An 18752-nucleotide genomic window follows, 5' to 3' on the forward strand; every position below is an offset into this window, starting at 1 on the left:
CCTGCCTGTCCCAGCAGGCTTCCATTCAGACGCTGAGCCCATCTCTGAGGGCCAACATGGGCCCTGTGGGGGCGAGAGGCTCTTTTGGTCTTGCCACGGACTAAACACATGGCCAGTTATTCTATTCCCACTCCTGTTGTACAGATTCCCAGTTCTCCTCTGTACTAACTTCAACCAATTAGTTGAAATGTTTCCAGGGGTGCATACCAGTAGAGACCAATGACCAAAAGAAGACTCATGAACAAGTTTTTAGAACTTGTCCTTTTATTATTATCATTTTTTAAAATTCTATTTATTTATCTATTTGAGCAAGAGACAGAGAGAGAGAGAGAGAGCGAGCAGGGGAGGGGCAGGGGCAAAGAAAGGAGAAGAATCCCAAGCAGACTCTGCACTGAGCCCAACACAGGGCTCAATCTCACGACCCTGACATCATGACCTAAGGTGAAATCAAGAGCCCAATGCCCAACCGACTGAACCACCCAGTGCCCTTATCTTTTTTTTATGTTAAGGATTTCTGCGAGCCCCCAGCTCAGGGATATTCATGACTTCTGTTTACTTCTAACTTTGGTTCACTTGTGAACTCTCACTGCTCACTGCCAATCAGTGCTCTCATACCTTATATTCAAGCGTCTACAAGAGACAGAATGTGACTGGTCTGAGTTTGTCACCAACAATCAATCCTCTGGGCCACACACCAGTTTGTGGATTGCCTGCCTAGTCCTGTCTCCTAGCAGGAGGCTCAGACCAAATGTGAAAGGGAAGAAAACGAAATTTTCTATAATTGCACAGCAATCTGAGAGCACCCCTGATGTCAGGGCATCTTGGGCATCTGCTCTTTCTTAGTGAGGTCCCTATGAGGTACCTATTATATATAGGACATTTCTACCAAAGGCAGAGCCTGCAGGTTGCTGGCCTGAAAGCAAGAGCCAGCCATTATCTGCCTGCCATTTTGTAAAACAGCAACAACAAAAACCCCCAAACCTTTGCTCAAGGCTGTGAATACTAAAATTAGCCAAAGGAAGCGGTGGGAACTGCATTACTTAAATCCTTTCAAAATTGCCTGAATAAAGCACTTCACTCCGACATAAGGAGAATAGACTGGCGCTGACCCTGCAGGGCATCCATAAGATGACCTCAGAGTTTTTTTTTTTTTTTTTTTTTCTTGTGTCTGGTTTCTATGAAGGAGAAAGACTGGAGCTGAACCATGAAACAAAGAAGGAAGTTCATACCCTGCTCCCACCCCCATGCCCTTTAGTCTAGTTGGGTTCTGATTCCAGATCGTCTCCACCAAAGAAGTTTTAAAAGCATCCACACATACTGCCATTCTAAAATATTGTAAGATCATCCTTTCCACTTTAAAGAGAGAATTCATTTCAAAAAAACCTTTCGTGTTCCCATTTCTTCTTCCATAATTACTGCAGATGTCCTCATGAGTGGGCTCTGCATAATTCTCCCAGTTGGCTCCAGTGCCTCAACAGGCATCCACCTTCCAGCCACCAAAGAGAGTAAAATACCATTTTGCTCGGCCTTACCACATCTGTTATGAAGTAAGTGTTGTTTGCTCTTTGAGATCCAAATAATCACAGAACAGCATCTCAGACAGCAGCTGGAATCCAGAAAAGTGAAAGCAGAAGGATATGGACATCTTTTGCAGGAGATGTAGTTTTGCTTTCTCTTCTTTCATTCATTCTTTGGAAAGCAGATAAGGAGGCATTATTTATTGAGAAGGAACTGTGTGCATTAGCTACCATGGTAACTTATGTAACGATTGGCACTGTCCAGGCCAATTAAGGCCCTTTCATAAGGCTCATTTTTTTCTAGGGGCTGAGAAAGCCACTTAAGTAAGAGACAGATAAGTACTTTACAAGCTCTGAGCATCAGGCTTCAGATGTCCCTCTACTGACTTTCCTGGCAATCTGGGCACAATGCAGTTTCATTTAGTCCAAGCCTCTGGGAGGACCCTGGACCCTAAGAAGTGCCCACCTGTAGCTCTGAGCAGGAGTTAGTCTTGTCATGATACCCTTCCGCACCTGCTGCCAACTCACTCAACGGTTAGATTTCGAGCCTCACGTGGTTGGTGCTATGGAGATCCTCCTGCCTCAGCTCTTTGCCCAGGCCCTTGGTCCCTGCTGTCATGCCTCTTTGGTGCTCAAACTGTTGGTCTGCCATTATCTACACATCCATCCATCTATCCATTCACCCATCTATCCATTGATTACTTTCCTACTACGTAACAGGTTCTGCATTTGGTGCAGGGGATACTGAGATGAATAGGACATGGTTTCTGCCCTCAAGGAACTTAAAATTTAATGGACAAGGCAAAAAGACCAGAGATTTTATATATGAACTATAAAATTCACATCATATGAAAGATTTATAGTTGAAACATTTTATTCCCACTCCTGTTGTACAGATTCCCAGTTCTCCTCTGTACTAACTTCAACCAATTAGTTGAAGTGTTTCCAGGGGTGCATACGTAAGCACAGGCAGGTACCTGGCTGGGTGGCATACAGCAGATGCCTTCTGGACATGGGACCTCTGACTGAAGTGTACAGAGTCACTCTAGCGGTGTCCCCAGCCCTTGTACAGTGGCGAACATGCTTTCATTTTTTTCAACTCTCATTTGTGCAACTGTGGGTTAAACCTCCCAGGCTACTGTGATATCTGTGATATGTACTGATCCCTAATTGCCTACTGATCTTTATATGTAACTGTTTCCTTAGCCACTTGTTTACAGGTAGCATGAGTACCCTGAAATGTGTATTTCGAAATCCTACATTCCACATCACTTCCATTGCTTCTTGGGAGGCCCAACTCCATAATTTCACACCATATTGGCCATGATGGGTATTCACCATAATGTAAAATGATGGGCAGGGAGAAAGACCACATTGGGTTAAAAATACAGTTGTTAACTGAACAGAGTATTGCTGAGTGCTAGTGACTCATAGCCTAGAGAAAATACACACTAATAGAAGATTTCTAGTGGATGAATTTTGGATACTCAGTGGATATTCAGCTCTTACATTCATCTAGTATGCACTGGGGACAGCTACACTGGTTACTAATAACTGGTGTATTTTCTGATTAGTTGGTGTCATGCTATACAGATTGGAACTATTTTAGTGATTAATAGCATTAATATAAATAAATATTTCATGGGGCAGTTTTAAATGAAGAATGCCTGTATTTTATGTATAATCAATCACATATATTAGGCCTGGGATTTTAAAAGCATTTCTGAACCCCTTTCACCTTTCCTTGCATATTTCTCAAGGCAACCTCCTTGGGTAAGGAATGGGGCCAAGCAGGCAGGGTGGCATACAATCTCCCTCTTTCTCTTCCTTCCACATCCTCAGAGCACCTGCCCTTTTGCATTGAGTTCTGAGTAAGATTTCTCTTGAAGAGAATGCTCTGTTAATTAGACATAAGGTTGAAACCCTATTCTAATACTCAGGCAGTATTTCCATGGGGGCCATGGAGATACATGGGGAGGGACACTTAATCCCGTCTTGGAGGCCGGGCATGGATCAGGGAAAGCTTTCCATAAAAAGTAGTCCCTGAATGTGTGCGTAGGGTGGGGTGAGGAGATTGTATACCTTCTAGGCAGAGGTAGCAGTATGTGGAAAGTCCCAGAAGCAAGGCAAGGAAAGTTTAACTTCTTCAGGAAAGTTGTAAGGTGTTCAATATGGCTGGAGTGTTTGGTTTCAGATGAGACTGACGAGGTGAGCTGAGGTCAAACCTATGTTCCTGTCTATTCCACTTTGTCAGTTTCACATCTTTCAACCTATGCTGTGTCTAGATGATGTCTCTCAAACTCTTGACCTTCAAACCTAATGTGGGTACCATCTGTTCCTCCCTATCCTTTTGGCACTTTGACCCCAAACACATTCGCAGGCCACATGATCCAGCCTGAGAGACTGGTCATTGGATCCAGTCAGCTCACTCTTACATTTGCTTTTTTTGCAGTCTACACTAACCAATCAACTTTCCAGATTCCTAACATCAAGCCTAAGGCCTGATGTGTCTAAACCAAGTGCTGAACTTCCACTGGCCATGGCCTCACTTTCTGGCTCTCATTTGGTTTCTTAGTCAAGTCTTTGGACAAAAGTCTTGCAATGGGGTGACAGAATGACACCCCCCTCCCCCAAACACTCAACACCCTCAAGCAAGCAAGTGCAGTATCTTTTGGAAGCCAGTCTTTGGTTACCTACAGTTTCAGTCTGGCTAACCCTCAGGAATTACTGTGTTCTCCCTTACTAAGGGAGAAGCTTGCTAAGATATTTCTTGTACCAAATTGTAGTCCAGGCTATGACACTTTAGCTTAAAATCAAGTTTTTCATTTGTGGGAAATGTTCTATCCTTTTTTTTTTAAATCACACTGGACTTCTCTGAGCCAAAAGGGATCTCCAAGTTGTGAGAATTGAAAATGCCAGAAATTTCCTCCTGTTGAGCACTACCATGGCTGCCAGCAAGGGAACTTTGGGCTCATCAAAATCCAAGAGCTCAGCTGAAAGTCTTTAGGGAATGTCCTTTCTGGTGGAGAAACCATCAAGTTCTACACCACCTATTATGGTCTCCAAACTGTTGATTGTGACAAAGCAAGTTTTGTGTACAGGAAACAACCACTTCCCTTCTCCCTTTGGAGAACCTAAAAAAATTTGATCTTAGATAAGAAGCCATAAATAATTACATAAACAATTACTCAGCCTTTGCTTTTTTTCTTTTAATCCTATAATGGTACTTTAGCAATAACATCAAGCACTACTATTTTTCTTAAGTTTTCACAGTGAATAAAAATAGAAAGAAAATTTAAATATTATAAGTACATGGTTTTTAAGGCTTTCATTAGTTGTGAGAAGACACTGTTATTGATGCATTGCTGGCTCCTAATTTGCAAACCATGCATGACTATGAAACTGAATGTGGGTTTTTGTTTTCTGCAAGCAAGGTATAAGACCATTTTTACAGTATGTTATTGAGGACATAAAATTTCCAGATATATAAAGTGCTTAGATTAAAACTATGCTTTTAGATGTGAACCATAGCTCCAATATGCAGTTTTAACTATCAAAACTTTAGGTTCTTCCAAACCATAAAGAAGTTAAGAGCCAGGTCACTCTTTAAACAGAGGTTGGGCTTTCTAATATGCTGGTTTTTTTTTTTTTTTTTTTTTTTTTTTATGGGACAAAAAATGATGGCAATACTTCATAAATGTTAAGCTAGCTTATCCTACGTAGCATCTTATGGGAAGTTAGGAATAAAAATGTGACCCATCAGTGTGAGCAATAAATATTTGCCCTGTACTTAGTGATAGATTAGACATTTACTGTGTGGAGATGTTCTGGGAAAACGTTTTTAAAAAGGAAGGGCCATTTTCCATTTTACTATGGAGAATGTGACTCTCCATTAGCATGAGGAAGGGGTTTCCTGGACTTGAAGTGACATGCAAAAGTTGATTTAATGTTTAACATTAGTGTTATATACATTTTAAATATTTTATAACCACAAAAATACCTACTTATAATCAGAATGTTACAATGCTGGATAATACACCATGACTAGTAAAGCTTATTTCATAAAAATTGTCAAGGTGGAAGCTTCATTTAATGCTCTAAAGGAGTTGTGTAATTTTATCTTTTGTTCCCTTAAGCCTATTTACCTCATAGTAGCAAACTTAATCACATAAATACCCTTCTCCATGTCTCCCTATGTTCATTACCATTCACTTTACTTACTGCCTGTTGAGTATTTACAGGGGCCAACCCATTGTGTAAGGTAAGAGGATTCAGGATTCCAAGATGAGTAGGACCTGGTCTTTGCCCTCCAGGAGTAAAAAGCAAGTGGAATGGAGTGTTTGCTGTGCTCTGACATAAGGATGAAAAGAATGCAGAGGAACTATGGAGGAAGGGGCCTGGTCTACACAGACAGGGGCCTGGTCCACACAGTCCTTCTACAAGGTAGGATTTACTCACAACAGATGAGAAGGTGTCAGGAAAAGGGCCTTGCATTGGGGATTAAAAGGTTTGGGTTTGGCTCCTTGTTTAGCTACTTACTAGATTTGTGATCCTGGGTAATTTACTTCAACTCCCCAAGTTTTCTCATCTGCAAAATAGAAATAATAATAGTTGTTCCCTCATCTCACAGAATGTTGTTTCAAGGCTCAAATGAGCTAATGAAAATGAAAATCCTTTTTAAAGATTATATATATATACAGTTAGTTAGAACTAATAAATGAATTCAGTAAAGTAGCAGGATATAAAATTAATATGCAAAAATCTGTAGCATTTGTATACACATATAACAGAGAAATTAAGAAAGCAATCCCATTTGCAATCACATCAAAAAGAATAAAATACCTAGGAATAAATTTAACCAAGGCAGTGAAAGACTTGTACTCTGAAAACTATAAGACATGGTTAAAGCAATTGAAGAGGACATGTAAAAAAGGAAAGATATTCCATGTTCATAGTCTGGAAGAATCAATATTGTTAAAATGCCATACCACCCAAAGCAATCTACAGATTCAATGCAATCCCTCTCAAATACGAATGGCATTTTTCACAGAAATAAGGTAGTCCTAAAATCTGTATGGAACCACAAAAGACCCTGAATAGCCAAAACAATCTTGAGAAAAAAGAACAAATAAGGAGGCAGCAAGCTTCCTGATTTCCAACTATGTGATAAATCAGTAGTAGTCAGAACAGTGTGATATTGGCATAAAAACGGATACATAGATCAATAATATAGAATAGAGAACGCCCAAATAAATCCACGCATATATAGTCAATTCATTCATGATGGAGGAGGCAAGAATACACATTGGGTAAGGACAGTCTCTTCAATACATGGTGTTAGGAAAACCAAGCAGCCAGATGTAGAAGAAAGAAATTTGACCACTATCTTACACCATACACAAACCTTAACTCAAAATAGATTAGAGATATTAATGTAAGACCTGAAACCATAAATCTCCTAGAATAAAACAGGCAGTAAACACCTTGATGCCGATCTTGGTGATGATTTTTCGAATCTGACACCAACAGCAAAAATAAACAACTGGAATTGTATCATGCTCAGAAGCTTCTGCACAGCAAAAGAAACCATCAGTAGAATGAAAGTCAACTTACTGAATGTGAGAAAATATTTGCAAATCATATATTTGATAAGGAGCTAATATCCAAAATATGTAAAGAACTCATACAGCTCATCAGTAAAAAAACAATCTGATAAAAAACTGGACAAAAGATCTGAGTTGACATTTTTCCAAAGGAGACCTACAGATGGCCAGCAGGGACATGAAAAGATGGTCAAAATCAGGGGAAATAAAAAATCAAAGCCACAGTAAATTTCGCCTCGCACCTGTCACAATGACTATTATCAAAAAGACAAGAAAAAACAAGTGTTGGCAAGAATGTAAAGAAAAGGGAATCCTTGTACACTGTTGGTAGAAGCATAAATTGGTGTAGCCACTGGAAAAAATAGCATGGAGGTTCTTCAAAAAATTAAAAATAGAACTACCATGTTATCCAGCAACCCCCCTTTTAGGTATTTATCCAAAGAAAACAAAAACGCTAACTCAAAGAGATCTATTCACCTCCGTGTTCACTGCAGCATTATTCACAATAACTAAGATATGGAAACAACCTAAGTGTTCATCAATGGACACATGGATAAAGAAGATGTAGTGTATATATACACATGATGGAATATTAATCAGCTATAAAAAAGAATAAAATCTTGCCATTTGTGACAACATGGTTGGACCTCAAGGGCATTTTGCTAAGTGAAATAAGTCAAGGGAAGACAAATATTATATGATCTCTCTTACATGTGGAATCGAACCAAACAACAACAAACCAAGGAGATAGATACAGAAAACAGATTGCTGATTGCTAGTGGCTGATTGTGGGGGATGGAAGAAATGGATGAAGTGAGTTAAAAAAAATAAAAAACGATTATGTACATGCATATATACATATATAATTATTTTATCTGTTATTTACATCACATGAATTATGGACACTGGTGTCCAAATTCGGGTGTCGTGACCACTTCTGGAATTCCTACCAAGGATAGGAGATGAAGAATTTAGAGAGGACTAAGAAGAGATGGATAAGAAGACAGAAAAAGACTAAAATGGGAAGCCTGAGACAAAATGTACAACAGACACAGGAAGGGTGCCAGGTGTTTCCTATCTTTACCAAGACCCAAACAAGAGGAAATGGATTTACACAGCAGCATGAGGGATTCAGGTTAGGAATAAGGATGACTTTATTTTCTGTAAAGAGCTGTTAAAACACTATAAAGGCCAGTAAAGGGGGGGAGGGGGCTCTGGTTCTCCCCTGAAAGTCTTTAAAAATAGAAAGAATGGAGCCATCCTACAACAGTGGGTCACTGTTCGGTGCAGAGTTACATAAAGAGAGTTCAAGTGTAAGAAGTACACAGGTGATGCTTGGAACATGTTCAACCTTAAATTATTCCTTTGGCAGGGGGAGAATCAGTATTGGGAGAATTATATCAGAGACCCATTCACCTTCTGGACAAAGTGGGTGGAAAAGGTGTGCCTTCTCTTCTGCAGACCTCTGTAATTCTTGGTTTATTACTTGCAGTAACTTCAGGTGTTTTACGGCATACCTATATAGCCTAAGGTTCATAAGTCATTTGCTTAGGACCCATCAAATACACAACTACTTCCTCTTAAGCACTTGGGTTGATCCTCATTCTTGGTGGGTTCTACAAGTTCATCCCAGTGCCATAGAGAGTGTCGTACAGGCCTCGTGGACACTGGGCTAACTCAAGCCTCTGAGTCTCGGTGCCTAACCTCAGGGAGTGTATTTCAAGGATTCCTGGTATGCAGCTGGCAGGAAACCAGGTACATCAGGACCTAAAGACCTAACTTGCTTATTTTCCAGACTCTATAAAGTGAATAAAGTGAAACAATCTTTCAAGCAGCCAGGCACAGACCTAGTCTAGGCGGAAGGCAAAGGATAGTCCACAAAACCAGCCCAAACATACTTTGAAGAAACCGTTTGCACTGTTAGAATTGTTTTTGGAATATTCTTGAATCTACTGCATGGTTAAACCTGGCTTCCTTTACCCAAAGAGACGAGAGCCTGTAAATGAGCGGAGGCCTCTGGTGGGTTGGCCACTCTTACCGGGGCTTAGTCCTGCTGCTAGCCCTGCCTCGGCCCTTCTCCAGCTGTGGGAGGGAGAATTCGGGCCAGAGGATATGCCGATGGGTCCTCTACTGTCCAGGTGTGCTATTTAGGTCATACCTAGTCTTGCAACGACACTACTCTTCCTTATTTCCCATCTGATCACACCGTAGCTTGGAGCATGTGCTGCTCCCTCCAGCCTTCCCGGTTGGAATCCGCCTTCCTGGTTGGGTAGCCAACAAGGAAAATGGCAGAGGAAGGAGGGAGTTTCTGTTGTAACTGTCTATTTTTAGTGGCTCATAAACTTCTCCATATTCCTTTGGCCCCAAGCTGCATATGCTTGGTCGTAGCCCAAAGGGAAGTTATTTTGGAAAGTCTGAGCAAAATCCTCTCTACTGCTGCTTGGGTTGGCTAAAGGAGACAGAAAAAAATGGGCTTTTGGAAAATCAGGTCTGTAACTTGGGGCTGGTTGTGGAACTGGCCCTGGGAATCCTAGTTGGTCCATCTTCCACCAGCCCCCAGTGGAGGCGGCGCCACTGCGTGGCACATTTAGGGGCCCTCTCATAGGCTGTCTTCTAGTCACAGGATAGTGACAGCATGGTTGCCCCAAAGCTGAGGGCTGATAGCAGGGCCATCAGTAGGCTGCACCTAGATGTAAAAGGAGTAAGAACTGGATCCAAACTCGGGAAACCCGTCCTGGTTGTGTTGCCTTGGGCAGATCCAGTCCCTTCCTGGAGGCCAGTTACTCCTGTATGAGATGAAGCAGAGTCCCGAGGCCAGCTCTGGGTTCTAATCCTGCTCTGCAATGAGGCGGTAGAAATGTATCTTTTCTTGGGATGAAGACACTCAAATGATGGGGGTGAGGGGGGTGGGAATCATCCTCATCCCTATGGGCATGGCTGCTAAAAAGGCACTGAGACCAAAGGCAGGCTTCTCCTATAGCTCGAATGAGGAACAGTAAAAACTTGAGGGTCTCAAGCACAAATTCATAGAGGACTTCTCGTGTGTGGAGGATGGAGATGCAGGAGAGATATAAACAAAACAGAAGTGATGATTTTCATGTGGTTATTCTGGGTAGTTTCCCAGAACGGAAGCTATTTATCCATCAAAGCAGATGCGTTCACTTATTTATGTATTCATCTATTTATTTCTTCAACTAATGTTTATTGAGTGCCCCCTGATTTTCACCCTTGCCTCTGGCAACTGGGAAAGGAGATGGACCGGGAAAGGAAAAGGTAAGAGAAAAAATGGATTGACTGCCTGGACACAGAAGATGGGCTTGGAACTTCGGGAGCACACCCAAGGTGAAGATGATATCCCCCGGGGAGGACACAGAGCATCACTGAGCAAACAGAGTGACACCTCGATGATATGTTTGTGCTTCCCACGTGCTTCCAGGTTTTAGAGGCAAATCCCTCTTACTGATTAGCAGAGGTGCTGGGGCTCTGTACTCAGGACAACTGGCAGGGTGCCACCACACCTACATCAACCTTCTCATCCATTCCCATGGGAAGCTCAGAGTTCCCACACATCCTCAGCCAGGAAGGTCAGCATGGACACATCTGCGTGTATGATGGGGTGTGGCTGATAAGCACCAGCTGCTGGACCTCTTCCTCTTCCATATTGGCTTCTGCAGCAAACTACAGACCCCATCCCACAGGCCAGCAGAGCCAGCTTTTAAGAAGGGGAAAATGAAATAGCGCAAGGAACTCAGTTGGGTTTCTTGCCCACCGGGCAATACCCGGGGTTGGTACTGCTGCTGTCAGAAGCAGAGACGGGGGGAGTGGTGGCATCCTATTCCTGAGGCTTTGATGTGAAACCAAGAGAAAAGGATACCTATATTCTTGCTGACCTGAGAAATGATGCAGAGCGTAGAGTGGTCCTTCTCCGGCTTTTGTGTGCATGCAGATCACTTGGGGATCTCGCTGGAAGGCAGGTTCTGCATCAGCAGCTCTGGGATAGGTCTGAGAATTTTTATTTCTAACCGGTGCCTAGGTATTGCTTACACTGCTCGTCCATGGCCCTCCCTTTGAATAGCAAGGCTCTATTTTAGTTTCCTAGCACCCCTCCTCAGCGGTAGGAACTTGAACGTGAACCAGGGATAATATCTCAACACAAGTCTAGGGGTGCCACATGACCCCTGTGTGGCCAATCAGCGTTTTTGCTTTCTTTTAATTGGGGGTTTGGGAGGTTCAAAATGGAACTGGGAGAAGGAAACCCTGTCTTCTTTAGCTGCTAGAGTGTGAGTCAGAGCTGCTGCTAGTAGTGATTCCCATCTCACAGAGGAACTGGTCTGAGAAGATGCAGCAGATATGTGGGAGAATGAGCTGGGGAATAGAGAAGGTCTTCACAGTGCTCACTGTCCCGGTTCTGGTCATCCTGAAGGGCAGCGGCACCAGGCCTTTCCTCTGGTTTTCCTCTATGAGTCTGCAAATTACCCTCTCTTGCTTCAGTCGGTGGTTCTCGACCTGGCTGCCCATTAGAATCCGATGCTTGAACCCCTTTCCTGGGGACTCTGATTCAATCAGTCTGGGATAGGGCTTGGGCACAGGTAGTCTCTAAAGTTCCCTACATGATTCGAATGTGCTGCCAAGATGAAGGTCAACTGTTATGCTCTTTTGAATTGAATTGAATTATGCTCATTTGAATCCAGCAGCAACGGAGAGAGTCCTAAAATGGGTTCTTGGAAACCACCGAACTAGATGAGTTAGTTGAGTGAGAAGACAGGGACAGACACCTGAGAAGATGTTTCTAGAGAGGGCCTGAAGAAAGGGAGGCTGAGGACCACATCCAGCTCTCTTAGTGACCTGGCTGGTCCCTAAGCTCTATACGGGCCACAAGATACTACTATCTCTGAATTATGTGTAGAGCTCAGTCTTGTTTTGACCTTTTTGTCCAAGGGGTTAGCTCTCATTCCAGACTGTATGCTCCTTCAGGGCAGGGATGGTATCTGGTGCCTCTCCCATTTCTTTCAAGGCACTGGCCACCATACATGCACTTACTGGTGATTTCCCAAATATGATTAAGGGATATATGATATGGATATATAAAGTGTGTGCCATATGTGGTTGGTCTCATCTCTCAAAACCTAGTCTCCCCAACTTCCTCCAAGATTGTGAAGAATTCCTGAGGCTGTTTGCTATGTTCTCAGCATGTGCTTGGAGGTGGGAGAGAGAAGGTTCATCAAGGGCTTCTTTTATAGTCTTGACCCACATCTTAGTCTCAAGAGTGGATGGCACGTGCCAGAAGTGGGCGATTAAGGGGTTTGTGAACTCTCTTGTCACTTCAGATTCAACAACTTGTTCTCTTGAAATAGAAATAGCTGCTGGTTTTGTGGGGGTTTCCCCCCTCCCCTGCCCGGGTCAGGCCCTTTTCTCAGAAATGCAGTTGCCTATGGAAAACTGACACTCCCTAATGAGTCCTTACCAGCTGTCAGCCTCACAGCAATAGTCATTATTCTGCAGGCTTCTTGCTAAATTCCAATGATGGTCCCTGCCAGAGCCCAGGAACACAAGCACGCTGGAGGTGGCGGGAACTCCAGAGCTCTTTGGGTGGTATTCTCTCCCCTTCCCTCAGGAGGACTTGCCCTGGGAGGCTTCCAGGCAGCCCTTCCACAGCAGATGTGTGGAGACTGGGGAATGTGAATAGATGTCTTGGGCTGAGCTTTAGGGCTGTTCACCCAGATTCGAAGAACCTGAAGTGCAGTAAGGGACTGAGCTAATAGCTAGGAAGAGACACCAGCCTTGCCAAGAGAAAAAAAAGCACACAAAAGCTTGTTAATATGTAAAAAAAGCCTTCACAAATGTAAGCACTCCCATTCTTTCTTCTTCAGTATTATGATATGAGCGAGAGCCTTAACACACAAGACGCCTTCTGACCAAAGCCCTCAGCTGGGAGTCCAGAGCTCAGCTATGGTCTTCAACACTTTATTCTACTGCTAACATCCTGTGTGACACTTCAGTTCATTTGTCTGGGCCTCAGACTTCTCACAGCTGGATATTTACTTATGCTCACCACACTTCCACAGTTCAGCAAATTACTCCTTGTAGAACGTGTCAATAGTCAATAGCCTTCGAATAGCATGTATGGGAAACGAATTACAATTATTGGCAAGAGGAGAAGGGGCTATTTCCAAGTGACTTGAATCCACATGGATGTCAGTTCTTATTTTGTGGAAATGTGACCAAAATAAAAGGCCAACTGGGAAGAGATTATAACCCCCTCCCAGCCTCAGTCCATTTGGATCCTCTGGCATCACGAGATAGAGAATCCATTTTTCTAACTCATTTGAGAATTTTCCTTGTGCTCTGTTTCTCTCTCTCCTCCTTCTCCCAGACTCAATGACTTCAGGGGGTGGGGTTGACCAGGACACCTGGGAGATGCCTGGGGGTGTATGTGTATGTGTGTGGGGTGTCCTAGTACAGTCAGCTGCTGCCTACAGCTCAGGCCCAAAAGGGTTTAAGCAAATAGCATGAGATGCCTATCCCAGAGGGCTGCCCCTCCCAGGCCATTCCGTTGAGGTGGAATCTTGCCAGTTCTTCCCAGCTGGCTCCGAAATCCGATGCCTCAGTGATTGATTTCACCATCTGACTCCAAAAAACTTGCATACTGGGGTAAAACAGGCCAGCTCTCAAGAGTGTGATAATCCACACTTCCTGGTAAGGTTTCCAAATACCACTCTTCCTGGGTCTTTTTCTTACTTGGTTGTAGTAGATCTTTCTCTTGAGGCACCCTTCAGTGTTTGTTATGATGAAGTGGATTTTGTGCTTTTTCCCTTGGTGTGCCTGCAGCACCTCGTGCAGCACTTTGTCTGTTGTCACAAATCATGATGTATGATCATTCTTTGTGTACTTCTCCTTCATTTAACAATGATCTCCTGAAGGGTGGGAGTTGTGCCTCATTTTGTCCTGTATATTCACAGCGAACAACACAGAGTTCCTTAGCACATAGTAGGTGTTAACTAAATGTCATTCGGATGACTGCTTTGCATGAACTACATCAGGGCATTTGGGTGACTCTCCACGAAAAATGAGACCACCAAGAGTCAAATATATATATATATTTTTTTAGATTTTATTTTACTTATTAGAGACAGAGAGGGGCAGAGGGAGAAGCAGGCTCTATGCAGGGAGCCTCACACGGGACTCGATCCCTGGTCTTCAGGATCACACCCTGGGCTGAAGGCAGTGCTAAACCACTGGGCCACCAGGCCTGCCCGAGTCAAAATATTTTCAAAACTGTGTGGTCTCAAGGTAGCAGTAGAGGAAACACTATGAGTTCAGAGACCAAGTTAACTTTTGGTATTGGTATAATAAAATCGTTGGTTAAACTGGTTTCTTTCTTACAAATAAGACTCCAAACTCTCCTAAGATAACATGGAGTAATCCTTGGAGGCCTTAAGCATGTAGAAGGGAAAAACCTGTATGCTTATTTATCCATCCATAATTATTTGTCAAATGAGTAAATGAATGAAAAATGAATCTTTTAATAAACAGAAGATACATAAATTCCCTTTAACTTTCTTGGAGCTCCATTATTAAAAGAAATACCCTCCCTTTAAAGGCAATAATACATATAAACATAGTAGGGTGTATGGCACCTAAATGTTAGCTATTTTGATCATAGCAATGTAGATAACGAAGTGGCATGCTTCCTCATCCAGCGCAAATCACAGTTCATGCTAAGAACTCCCCTACCCTTTTGTCAAAAGCAAATAAAAAACAACTTGAAAAATTCTCTAGTTAAATACAGAGAGTGATTTGTTGTATCTGAAACCCATTTTGTTTTGTAGTCTTCATTCTTTGGGAACACCTCACACGGCAGGGTGAGAGACATTACCTTCAACTTAGAGATGAACAAATCGATGGTTTGGTAGAACTTGGCTCGATCTTAGGTCCCAGTCTCTTCAGACACCTAACCCTGAGTTGGCAGTCCATTAGTTTTTCCTTTTACGTCTGCCCCGTTCCCTTTGCTTTGCACGGAGCTTGATGAGGATGGTGCTACAACTGGCTTACTGAGCCCCAGGGTCTCCCAGAAGGTGGGGCTGGATGACGGGCTGGATGAGGGAGAAACGGGGGACATGGCCTGCTTTCATGATTCACTGTGCTCTTCAAAACTCCTCAGGCCATCTGGCTGGTCAGGGACCTGGAGAGGGTCCGACATTTCTCATGTTTTCAATAACCCTGGTGAGTCAGGCCAGTCCCCTTGCCCTTCTCTCAAGCAGTGAAGACAGAGGTCCATGATCTACACTAGTTTTCCTTCTCCTTCCAAGCCTAGATTGGGTACAGGGTGGGCCTCCCTGCCTGCCTCCCTAGGGAGGCATGGTTTCTAGGCAGTTTCTGGCTTCACATTATTTTGGTGGCCCCACGTGGGGGCACATGAGCCATGCCCACTTTAAGGATTGTTTTGCTACTTAGGGCAGGAAGACAGAGACAGACTGACAAACCTTACGGGGTGCAGAGAGCCACCATCTCCAGGGCAAGATGGGAACTGGAGTAAGGCAAGTGAGGACAAGCCACATCTGCACAGGGTCTGATCCCATCTTTATTTAAAATTTTGGTATTTCATTTATTTTTATTTTTTTGCATTAAAATCTTAATCATCTTGATTACTGACTTCTTTGGCAACCCCTTACATTTTGACCAGGGCAATCGTATTTGAGTGACCGTACCATAACATTAGTTAGCTGTTGAATTGTTGTTTAGATGCTCTCAGGACACGTCAAAGCCCTGGCATGTCTGTGTCACTGCAAACCATCTGTTTGGACTTAACGTAGATAAAGCAACTGTGCCCGGCACTGGCTACAGGCAATAAACCAGTCTAGGTGTCCTTTCTTCCACCTGAGCATGGAAATTTCTCCAAGCTTGAGGGATTCTTCTCCACCATGATGAGTACATTTAAAGTGAATGTGGTAGGTCAGCGAGTGGTGATCTCTTCTGCCCAAAGTGGAAGGGTTGATTTTCCTTCTGATGGAAGGAAGATGTTTGTATTCCCCTTTGGGCTCCCTCAGCACTTTGTCCCAGACTATAGCTCTTACTCTGCTTGTGTTCACACATCCAGCTTTCCAGACTGTAAGTTTCTCTATGCAAGGATGTCGTCTTACATTTCACATTTCACACTGTGCACCGTGCCTGGCCCCCCAACTTGCTCAGTAAGTGTTTAGGGAGTGAAGGTACAAATTAGGTAGGGTTTCTGACTTACTCAAAATGCTTTTTGTTGGCATGAACTTTTTGTACCAGAAATTCTTTTTTTTTTTTTTTCATGATCACAGAAAGCATTTATTTTAGGAATGAAAACAACTTCTCTCCTCTTTACTAAGGATCACACGGGTGGTGTTTCTCTATTTGCTTCTTCCCATCAGCTAACTTGCTGTGTAAGGCAATTCGTGGACGAGAGCAGGCCACGGGTGCCGGCGCCCATCCAGCCATGCAGTGGCTGGTTCCTAACAAAGCCGCCCACTTAACCTTTTTCTCATTTGATCGCATCCAAAGAATAAGTCAGAAGGATCAAGGTTACAAGGAGCCCCTGATCAAGGAACTGCTTTTACAGATCTCTCTGCAGTCCTGGTGCCGGTGACATGCTGCTGGACCAGGAACCCCTTCCCACCTGTGAGAGGTCTCTAGGGAACACGGGCTCCAAGGATCAGTTCAGGGTAGTGTAGATGCCCTAGCAGAGTGGGGCCAGACAGAGGGAAGTGCGGAGTACAAGAAAGAGCCAATAAATGAAATCCCGTAAGACATTCAGTTCACCAGAATATCATTCACATCAATCCCTTCCTATTCTACTTTCTGACGGGTTCCTGTCACTGCTTAGAAATTACAGTATTTTCATTCTCTTGCCTTCCCATTCCACAGTGTCCCTAATAGTCTGAAATCACTAGTCCCATGATCTCGGCCAGCATTTTCGAGTTCATCAAACAAAACCAGTGTCTGCTTAAGTTGGGCCTGCCTAATTTTTTGTTCCTCTAATTCTGCGAGAAGGGCCTGCTTAGCGCCTAATTCGGTCTTCTACTTCTCCTGTAACTGTTCAATTTCCTCCTGGAGGAGCCGGAACTCTTCCTCACTACAAGGATGCAGCTCCTGGGGTTTGTCTTCCGGAAGCAAAATGTTTGGGGGAATGCGCAGAATCAACTGCAAAAACAGCTGCTCCATTCTGTCAAAAAGGTTATGGAAACGTCCCTTCATGAAGCCGAGGAACTTCTCTGCGCATTTACAAACCTGGACGGGGCTGATCTCACAGCCTGGGAGGTCACCTAGCTTTTTCAGAATGACCTGTTCGACGGCCTGCATCCCTTCAAACAGGTAGTCTTGAGATGCAATGTAGATTCTCAGCATGCAGGTTTGCGGTGTGAAGCCGAAGAACTGGGCCTCGTAGGTCATCGGGTCCACAGACATCTTGGCTTATTTTGTTTGGTTAATTCTTTTTTTTTTTAATTTTTATTTATTTATGATAGTCACACACACAGAGAGAGAGAGAGAGAGAGGCAGAGACACAGGCAGAGGGAGAAGCAGGCTCCATGCACGGGGAGCCCGACGTGGGATTCGATCCCGGGTCTCCAGGATCGCGCCCTGGGCCAAAGGCAGGCGCTAACCGCTGCGCCACCCAGGGATCCCTGTTTGGTTTATTCTGACTATGAAAAATCCGAGCGGGCGCACCGGCTTCCCGCCACCGCCTTTAAACCAGCGCCTGCAGCTGCGGAGAGCCAGAAATTCTTTAATAAATCAGAACCAAGGGCTTGCTGTGAACCCTAGCTAACTCTTGTTTCCGATGCTTCCATTTGTGAGAGCTTGAGGTACATCAGGTCTCGCTGTTTAGGGGAGTCTCGGAATGCCTGTCACTTGCAAACATGATGTTAGTGACTAAGAGCCTTCGTGAATTAATCAGGACCTTTTGGCTTGTAAGCAACAGACTCCACTCAAATTAGCTCAAGCAAAAAAAGAGAACGAGCTCAAATAACAGAGAAACCCAGGGATGGACATCAGCTCCAGAGGCTGAAATGATGCCGTCAGGACCCCATCTCTCACTGCTGGTGGAGATGGTTTCCAGCATCCTGAGGCTCACCTGCAACCTGCTTTCTGCTCCCAGCGAAGAAGAGGTTCTTCATTAAACTCCACCAGAAAGGTCCTGGCAGAGACTGTCTGGTCAGGCTTTGGTCACTTGCATACTTGTGAACCCATCACTGGGGGCACAGCGAATGGGCCACAGACAGGCCTGGGTCACATTCCCACACGTGTGGTGGAGAAGGGGCTGGGAGGGTCTGCTTCCCTCGAGCCACGTGGCCCAGTGCCCTCACGGGAAGGGGAGGCTCCATGAGACACAGATGAGGGTGATTCCAAGCAGGCAGAAACAACAGATGCTCACTATACTTGTAACATTGGATTTATTCATTTTCCATTTAATTTTCATTTCTGCATTCATCTTGCCAACTTCTCTTTAAGTCTCAAATTAGGTTATTATTGGAGCAGTTTTTGGGTTGATCTTAACCTCTTTTTTCCCCCTTTGGGCAATTTTTTGTAGGCTTTTCTTGAGGTTTTCTTGTTTCCACCCTCCACCTGTAGTCTGCTTTGCTTTATTTACCAGTTTCTCCCTTTTTGT

General features: G+C 43.8%; 1 protein-coding gene and 1 long non-coding RNA gene across 2 annotated transcripts in view; both read right to left on the bottom strand.

Annotated features, from left to right (window-relative positions):
- LOC119867830 overlaps positions 1-18752 on the bottom strand; it is a 52161-nt gene that overhangs the window by 8553 nt on the left and 24856 nt on the right. The window contains exons 2-3 of the long non-coding RNA XR_005384731.1: positions 6057-6105; positions 1533-1689 (exon numbers count right to left, since the gene is read on the bottom strand). This is a non-coding gene — a long non-coding RNA (uncharacterized LOC119867830). The remainder of the gene's footprint in view (positions 1-1532; positions 1690-6056; positions 6106-18752) is intronic.
- Positions 14374-17566, bottom strand: LOC119867829 (protein MIS12 homolog). The gene has a single exon (XM_038584865.1). It carries the CDS (start codon positions 17549-17551, stop codon positions 17165-17167), a length of 387 nt encoding a protein of 128 aa, XP_038440793.1. The 5' UTR covers positions 17552-17566; the 3' UTR covers positions 14374-17164.

This window comes from Canis lupus, chromosome 36 (assembly GCF_011100685.1).
Source record: "Canis lupus familiaris isolate Mischka breed German Shepherd chromosome 36, alternate assembly UU_Cfam_GSD_1.0, whole genome shotgun sequence".
Lineage (NCBI taxonomy): Eukaryota > Metazoa > Chordata > Mammalia > Carnivora > Canidae > Canis > Canis lupus.